At 58.8% G+C, this 8403-nt stretch overlaps 1 protein-coding gene across 1 annotated transcript in view; it reads left to right on the top strand.

Annotated features, from left to right (window-relative positions):
- MROH1 (maestro heat-like repeat family member 1) overlaps window positions 1–8403 on the top strand; it is a gene marked incomplete at its 3' end in the record, with an annotated part of 14619 nt that overhangs the window by 908 nt on the left and 5308 nt on the right. The window contains exons 2-5 of the mRNA XM_009704442.1: window positions 1088–1233; window positions 1622–1753; window positions 2301–2463; window positions 3820–3918. Coding sequence (XP_009702744.1) covers window positions 1088–1233; window positions 1622–1753; window positions 2301–2463; window positions 3820–3918 — 540 coding nt within the window. The remainder of the gene's footprint in view (window positions 1–1087; window positions 1234–1621; window positions 1754–2300; window positions 2464–3819; window positions 3919–8403) is intronic.

Genomic DNA, 8403 nt, shown 5'->3' with positions numbered 1-8403 from the left:
CCCAGCCAGCCTGGTGGGTCTTTGCACCCCTGCGTGAGGGCACGGCCTCAGACCTGCTCTGTAACTAATTAACCGTGTTACGACAAAGAATTGCACCACTCACAATAGCAATGAGACCCTTGGAGCAGAGTCGCTGGCTGATGGGAGGGAGGGAGCAGCTGTGGTCCGCAGCGGCAGCGCAGGGGGTGCTGGCAGGACCTCAGTGGACTCCGTCCCTCTGCCTGCTGCCGGGTCGGCCACTGGGGCAACGTTTTAAATAGGGGCAACGGAGGGTGTCGTGCTTGGGGACGGCGTGTTGCCGTCGGTGCCCCAGGGCCGGGACAAGGGCCGCTGTCGCTTGTGCTCCCGGGGCTGTTCCCACGTGGCAGCTGGTTAGCGTGGCCTAAGGGATGAGAACACCGGGAAGGATTTTGCCAGGTATTGTCTCCTAACTGATGGTATCCATTCACCCTCATAGAGCCTCGTCTGGTGGTGGGATTCAGCGGCACAACCGCAAGGGCCGCGTGGCTTCTCCGGCCCCTGACCCTCAAAGACGTGCCCTCGGTAGGTCGCACGTCACGTCAGCCCTGTGCGGGTTCCCCAGGCACCTCGGCCGGTGCCGGCACCCAGCTGCACAGCGGAGCCCGTTTGCTGGGGCTGCTGCCCAGCCCTGATCCAAAATCTCCAGTGTAATAAATCCCTCCGGCTCCAGCAAACAACCTTAGAGCTGAGTTCACCTTGGCTCAGAGGCTGACGTGGTGCTGAGTGGTTTCTGTCGGGTCTGCAGTAAAGAAAAAAATAAAGGGTGAAGTGTTCAGACCAGCTTGGGGGAGGAGGGTGAACGAGCCCTTGGGGAATGGGGAAGGGCTGCGTGCAGGGGGCCTTCAAGTTAAAGGTGAGTTATCTTGGGTGGTGAGCCCAGAAGAAAGGGTTTTGTTGGGTGCTCGTTGAGTGGGAAACAAAAGGGCCGGTGAAGCCCAATTTAGCTGTGCACGTGGCTCATGGAAGGACGGCTGGAAATGCACGGAGGCTCCTCTTTTACTGCTCTTGTTAGTCGAGGAGATGTTCAGAGAATGCAAAATCTTTGCAACTTGCTTGTCTTGCTCAGGGCTTGCTACGACATTGATGGATGCCACGACAGATAAGGACCCGCTAGTCCAGGAGCAGATCTACAATGCTTTGTGCTACCTGGGGGAATCCGAGCCGGAGGAGATCCTCAACTCCTGTGATGAGTACCTCCGGCAGCATGACAAGGTAGGGGTCTGCTCTGCTCGCTCCCGGGAATGTCGGCAGGATGAGGGAGGTGACTCGGGGATATTGGCTCTGTTGGGAAGTGAGGGAGAAACCTGGGAGGATCTGGGCTACAAGAGTGGTGGACCAGCTGGCCGAGAAGTCTGGTCCGAGGCGCTGGAGTTGCACAGGTGAAGAAAAGGCAATAATATGCCGTTGTGGTTGAGAAACAGAGCAAAACTGGTCGGTGGCCCAAGTCATTGCCTTTTCCTGCGTGGGGCACGTGGTGGAAATGCTGGCCAGTCCCTTGCCAGGCATCTCGCAGCCCGGGCGGCGCTGGGACCTGCAGGTTTTGCCCCTGGGGTGCCTTGCTCAGCTTGGCTGACCGGGTGCTTTCTCCCTGCCTTGTCAGCTGGCCTACCCTCACCGGGTGATCATCCTGAAGGCGATGGAGACTGTGGTGAAGAACAGCATTGCCCTCTTGGACAAAAGCACGGCAAAAGTGGTTATCTTTCTGGCGTCTAATGAAATGACCAAGTCAAAGGTATGACCTGAAAGCTCCTCTCCTCCCGTCGTCGTTCTTGGCCGGGCCCTTTCTGCCCCTGGTGCTGTCCTTGCAGTAAATGCTGGGGGTCTGGGGCTGCCCCAGTAGCGATTACTGGGACCCCTTTCGTGGAAGGGAAGGACCAATTACATTACGTGCGGTCTTCTGGGCTTGGGACGGTGGAGGGAGTAGGGGATGGGCTATGTTCCTCTCTCTTGGGGGCGATGAGGATGCTTTGGCTGATGGTTTTCTTCCAGCACGGCATGCATACACAGCTAAACAAAATTTGGATGCTGAAAAGGACCTGGACAGGCAGGGGGGTGTTAGAGCAGGAAGGAGGCAGCGCCTTGAGAGGCCGCAGGTCCATACGGGGAAAAGATGACCTCTGAATCTTGAGCCCGTTGTTTAGCTTACGCTGTGCGATTCCCCACGGTGTTTGGAGCCGGGCGTGACGCATGGCATTTAAATGAAGCAGCAGCAGACTCCCGGGGAGGCCACGTGTCTGACGCAGTGTCTGTTCTGACACGGTTTTCTCCGTCCATGGCAGGAGGTGGTCCAGGACTGGCAGCAAGCCGCCAGCAACGTCCTGGTTGCAGTGGGACAGCGTTTCATCAACAAGGTGATGGAGGAGGTGCTGACCAAATTTCAGCCGGGGATCCTGCCGCACTACTTCGTCATGCAGACATTTGCAAACCTCTCTGTGTCGAACGGTGAGTTGGCAACCTGCCGCCTCTGTGTGCGACTCCTGGTCTGTGTCGGAAAAAGCCATGGAAGCGTTGTGTGCTTCGGGCGTTGTGGTTCACGCCGTACCTGAATCGCTCTGCGGTGGGGTACCTCTGTGGCGACGTGTGTGCCGAGCTGGCCAGCGCGCTTCTCGGGATCTTGCAGCTTAGACTTGATGCTGCTCAACAGCTGAGGTGTTGGCTCTGCAAAATAACTTAGCGATGAAATGCACTGAGAAAACACTGAACACCGGTATGGCGAGGAGGAGTGCGATCCACGTGCGCGACTTCCTTGTGGTGTCTTTTATTCAGAAAAGACGGGGCACAAGAAGAGGAAGGCCAGTGCTGCGAGGAGCGGGCGTTGGGAGGAGATTTGGAAAACTCTGTTTCTTCTTGGCTTCTCTTCAGGAGGAGCTGCTGGGACTCGGTCCCCAGCGCTGAGCCGGGGAGCTGAGGGCAGCCCCTTGTCTAGGGGTGACGGGGGAGCAGGGGTGGGCGGCGTCAGCAGTCTTGGCTCATCTTGCAGCAGCCTGAGCAGAGCTCCTGCCACCGTGCTGCTCCGGGACCTGGCAGGCTCTGGAAGCGGGGAGGTTTGCTCGGTGCCCTGCGGAAAAAGCCAGGATGGAGGCCTCAGCTCTGCCCTGGGATGCTGGTACTTGTCGGTGTCTCTCCGCAGGAGCTGGAGGAAGCGTTCCTCGTGGGGATGGAGGGGTGCGGTGCTCCGTGTCTGGCTGGGCAGAGGTTGCTGGGACCCCGTGGGCACCTGGCACGTGCCTGGCAATGCCCAGGGAAGCTGAGTCCCTGTAAAAGTACACTGAACTTAGAAATCCCCTGCAGCTCGGCATCACAGCTCAGCTGAGCTCTTTAAAATGTGGGCTACTTACAAACGGCGGGAATTGGAGCTGCCTGGCCCTCGTCCGTACAGAATTCCCTGCTGGGCTCTTGTCTCCAGCCACCTCAGAAAAACCAAGTTTAAAAATTATAATTCTAGGATGAGACTTCTGAAAAGAAGTCTGGCTGCAGAGAGATGCGCTGATGCCAACAGCACGTGGGACGTAGCCCAGAGCTCACCGGCTTTGAGAAACAGTTGTGAACTTCAGGGCTCGGAGGACTGCGAGCTGCTGCCGCACTAGAGCCGTCTCTGCCGTGTGCTGGGGTGGCCAGCTCCCGCCTGCGGCTGTCGGCATCGCTTCCGTGGCAAAACCGGGCTCCTGGCTGCGGCGAGCCAGGGTTTTTTGGGTGTCTGTGCAATCCTGCTGGGTCTGTGTCCGGCGTAGGCTGGGGCAGCTGCAGAGCGGCACGTGTGTGTTTGCTGTAAGTGAGCTTCTCCTGCTTCCTTCCCAGTGTTCGGAATGGTGCCTTTTCTCAACTCCATCCTCGGGACGATGCTGCCCATGCTGGGAATGGCCAAACAGGACCACATGAAGGCTGTCTTCTGCTACGGTAAGGTTTTTCTGGATCTTCTGAGACGGCAGTGATTTTAGATGTGTTGCGGGAGACTTTTTTCCTTTCCCTGGAAAAGGAGGGAGTGTGGATGGGGGCTGGAGAGCTGGCTCAGATGGACCTGTCCTGACTGTCTGGGAGCAGGGACCTGGCTGGATCTGGGGAGGGATGGATAGCCGGCAGCTCTAGGTCACTGGGATCCAGCAAAAGTCCTTCTCCATCTCCTGTCTGATCCCTGTTGCTCCCATTTCGTAGCCCAGTCAGTACCGGTGCCCATTGCATTCTCCTCTGGCAAAGGTCACGTGGATGCTCCTGAGCTGTCCCGACTCAGGTGGAGGTGACCGGCCCCGTGGGATGGGGAAGGAAGGAGGGATCTGCTACTTGAGACCCTCTTACAAACCAGGCTGTCCCTTTGTTAAGACCATGAACCTGGCACCTTGCGACAGCACAAGCGTTAGCTTGGAATTGTAGGTAGGAATTGTGAGGAGGCCGGGATGCAGCGTCGGTGCCAGGCCAGCTCTCCTCCAAACCACTTCTGTAATTCTGAGAAGCCGGTTTCAGGACGTGACACTTTTGGTGGGTTGGCAGGATGTCACGGGGCTCCCTTCTCGTGACAGCCCCCTCAGCCGTGGGCTCGCTGAAAGCCACCGCTTGCGCGGCAGGATTTGATGCAGAAGTACCGGCGCTTACACCACGGACAAACAGCCCACGTGGTTGTTCCCCGATCTCTAGCCGGAGCTGATCCACCGTCACCTGGACACGGTGGCCTGGCGTGGCGTGGATCCGAGCCTGAGTTGCTTTGTGTTTGTTCACCAGCGAGATGCTCTCCCGAGCACGGGGAGGTAGCGTCGGTGTCTCAGACCGCAGGATGGTGCGCAGCCCCCAGTGAGCATGACGTGAGAGCCTTAATGACATCCCACAGAGGATCCTGAGGGTTTGTGGGGTTTTCTTCTGTAGCTGGGCAAAAGTAAAAGGTGGGCTGGGAGAAGTGCAGGTTCAAGGGCTCTGACAGATGCTGTGGGAGCTGCTGGAGCACAGCGCTGGTGCAGTCGCTCTTATCTCGTGCTGATCCTTACGTCCAAGGCCTGGGAATGCTGATGGGGCTCTGTGCGTCAAGGAGTGAATGGGATGAGTGGGAGCCTCCCGAGCAGCCCTGTAAACTGCGGGGATGGATGTAGGTCTACGTTCAGCAGCATTTCATTTCTCCTGGGAGCAATGAGGTTTGTGTCCAAACTCGTTCCTGGAATCCGCTGCGGGCTGGTAACGGTTTTACGCTGTCAGATGTGAAGGGCTGCTTCGACCTGAGGAGCTCTCGTCCTGTTATGTTGAGCTCAAAGCAAGAACGTGCAACTCTCAAGCTGTTCCTGTACAGGCGCGTTCTCAGAAAGCCAAAGCCAAGGTCAGGCAATCTCTGTGACTACGAAGCATCCTCCTTCCGTCGAGTACAACCAAACCCCGAGCTGGTTTAGCCATGGAGCTTGTTGGTGTTGGCAGCTCAGGTAGTTTGGGCTGGCTGCGGGCCATCGCCGATAGCGACCTACGTGTTTATAGGCGGGAGGTCTGCTCCTCTCCCCGCCCGAGACGGCTTATCAGCCGTGCCTGGCCCTGCGGAGCAGGGGTCCTTCTGCTCGGGCGCGGTGGGGAGGAGCAGCGTGGCCCGTGGGGCTGGTAAAACTTGGTGCTGAGGTTCCAGCGGCCCTTTCTGGAGCAGCCATCTGCCATCAGCAGCTCTTTCTCCTTCGTCACTTCCAGCAATCCCTTCTTTCGGCTTTCTGCTCCTCGCGTTCCCTGCTCGGTCCTCGGAGATGCAACGTCCTGGCTCCACACGTGTTCCTCCCAAAATGACCCTGTAGCTGCTGCCGCTGAGGCCCGATCGGTTTGTTGCTCTTGCAGAGTATTTGTGACCTCTTAACTTGTAGCCCAAAGCATGTGAAGGCTCCAAAGCGCGGCTGGCGCAGGGGGATGAGCATCTTTGAGCAGCCCCATGTGGGTCTGGAGCAGGTCCTGCCCCATCCCAAAACCCCTGCCTGCGCATGGTCAGCCCCTCATGACCGCTCGTGTCCGCTGCTGACCTCGGAGCGTGCAGAAAACTGGACTGAGGGCTTGGGCACGGGCAGAGGTGCCTCCCCGGACCTTCCCGAAAGCACTGGGAGGCCACAGTGTAGGTACTGGGATACCAGGAGGGGATGTCCCCTCTCCGGCAGCTGCCTGCTGCCAGCAAAACTTGGAAGACGTCGCCAGCCGTTGAGCTGGATTTCTGGCTCTGTATGGTTTCTGTATAACGTTTTTGCTGAAGTTTTCCACAGTGGAAAGGCAGACGAGGTCACTCTGAAGTCAGCACAGCCATGCAATGCCGGCAGATCTTTTCAGGGTGACTTTGCCGTGCCAGGGTGGCCCAGTGCAGGGGGACAGTGGCAGGGAGGTACCGGGCTACAGGATGGTTATATGGAGCTTGATCGGGGCTGAAGGCCGGGATGGAGGGATGGATGTGGGGATGTGATCCGGGCTTTATCGCTCCAGAGGAGTTGGCAAGGTCCCGCTTTCTGACTTGGGCATGGTGCTGCCCTCAGCAGCCCCGCTGTAGGGAAGGGAATGAGCTTCCCAGCTGTGCCCTAAAACCTTGCTGGCTGGAGCAGGCATTGCCCCCGGGCTCCTGGCTACAAGCTTTTTTAGAAAAAAAAGACCAAAAAAAGTAAAGCTGGGCATAACGTTGCCCGTTGCCCTCACATCCACCTGGCTTTAAGCTGGGGGAGGACTTTTAGGTGATGGTTTTGGTTAGACATGAGCGCCTTTGTCAAGACAAACTTCTCGCAGAAACTTTAGGAGAGCTCAGCCCAAACAAGGGTGTTTTGGCTCCAGCCTGGAGATGGAGTGAAAATGGAGTCTAGATGGGGTCTAGGTTTTGTTCCCTGCTCCAGCAAGGTGCTGGGGGATGAGCTGGGGACCTTCCTGACCCCCTCCGAGGTGGGTATCGATGGGACTCCAGTTTCTGCCCAAAGAGCCAGACCCTCCCTGCTGCGGGTGCGTTCCGGCAGTGTGAGCTCAGCTTTGCAGCGTTGGACCCTTCTGCGGCACAGGGATGTCCCTTCCGAACCCGTCCCATCTCTGTGAGCCGTGGGGAGCAGGTTGGGGGGTTCCTGGCCCCCCGTTAAGGACAGCAGAAGAGCGGGGCTCAGCCCTGAGGGTGACGATGATCTCTTCTAGCAGGCAGGGCAGTGCTTGCAGTCCTCCTTGCGTGCCGCCGGCTGGGTCGCAGCGAGGGTGAGGAGGCATGTGATTGAAATGATCTGGGTTTGGTATGAGGTCGTGGAGTGACTCAGCATCTCTGATCCAGTCGGGCTGAAAATAAACGTCTGCCGCAGGCAAGGAGGGAGCAGAGGCTGTGCCACCCCTGCCGCGTCAACCTCACAGGGTCTTGAGCTCGTTCCTGGGACCCCCCTCTCCTCCTCCTCCTCCTCCTCCTGCTGCGAGAACCTGCTTCCACCTCTCAGTGTGATAACGTGGGCGCATCGAGCTTGTGCTCGGAGAGCTGGCGTGCCCTCGAGTCATCTCGCATCCTCAGGGGTTATGTTGGTCTCTCCGTCCCACAGGCACGAGGGCTCGGGTATGACCGGGCTCCGTCATCCCCAGCTGATGGCGTGGGCACCGGGCAGTGGTTGTGCCAGAAGCGCCGTGCTCCTCCATCACATCTGGCTGCGATGTGGGGCCAGCCGCTTGTTTCATTCAGTCTTCCATCTTCTGCCGCTATCTTACTGCGGGAAACCTCCTCCCCAGCGTACCAGGGCGTTGTGGATTTTTTTTTCTTCACCCCGTTACTGTGGGACATGGCTTGTGAGGTCTCTGTCCCTGGAGGAGCTGAGATGGCGACTTGCGGGCAGGAGCGGGGCTGCCGTGCCCGGGAAGGGACGGCTCAGCCCCGTGGGTATCCCGCAGGCACAGCAGCCCCTTCCCTGGGATGCTGCTGTGGGATCATCCGCAGGAACCGTCCTTCTCTGGCAGGAGAGGGACCGATGAGCTCCTCCTGGGCAGGCTGCTCCGGGGTGGCCCTGATTGAGCCGGGTGAGCTCCGGGGATGCCTCCACGCTTGAGCAGGCTGCGATCCTTCTCCTCTCCCTTTGCTTCAGCCTCACCCCTCGTGGGTCCCGCTCTGGGGCTCGGTGGTGATGCCGGCAGCCAGGGCTCTGGACCTGACCGAGTCGGTGGCACACACTGGCCCCACAAGCCCCAGGTTGCTTCCTTCGTTAAGAGATTGCTAGCGAAGGGTGAGGAAGCTAGAAGAGCCTCGCTGTGCATTAATGGATTAAGGAAGGGAGCACAAGCGTGTCCCTGGCTGCACGTGGAGGGAAGGCAGGGTCCGTGCACGTGGGCTCCGGTGCCTGGGGGTCCTGGGGAGGGGGCTGGAAGGAGCCGAGGGCTGGGGGTGTGGGTCGGACGGGGTGGCCAGGCAGGGCTTGCAGCCAGCGGTGCCTCCCAGGGCTGCCTGCG

The sequence above is a fragment of the Cariama cristata genome, unplaced genomic scaffold (assembly GCF_000690535.1).
Source record: "Cariama cristata isolate BGI_N322 unplaced genomic scaffold, ASM69053v1 scaffold23567, whole genome shotgun sequence".
Lineage (NCBI taxonomy): Eukaryota > Metazoa > Chordata > Aves > Cariamiformes > Cariamidae > Cariama > Cariama cristata.
This window is presented reverse-complemented; position numbering and strand designations above follow the sequence as displayed.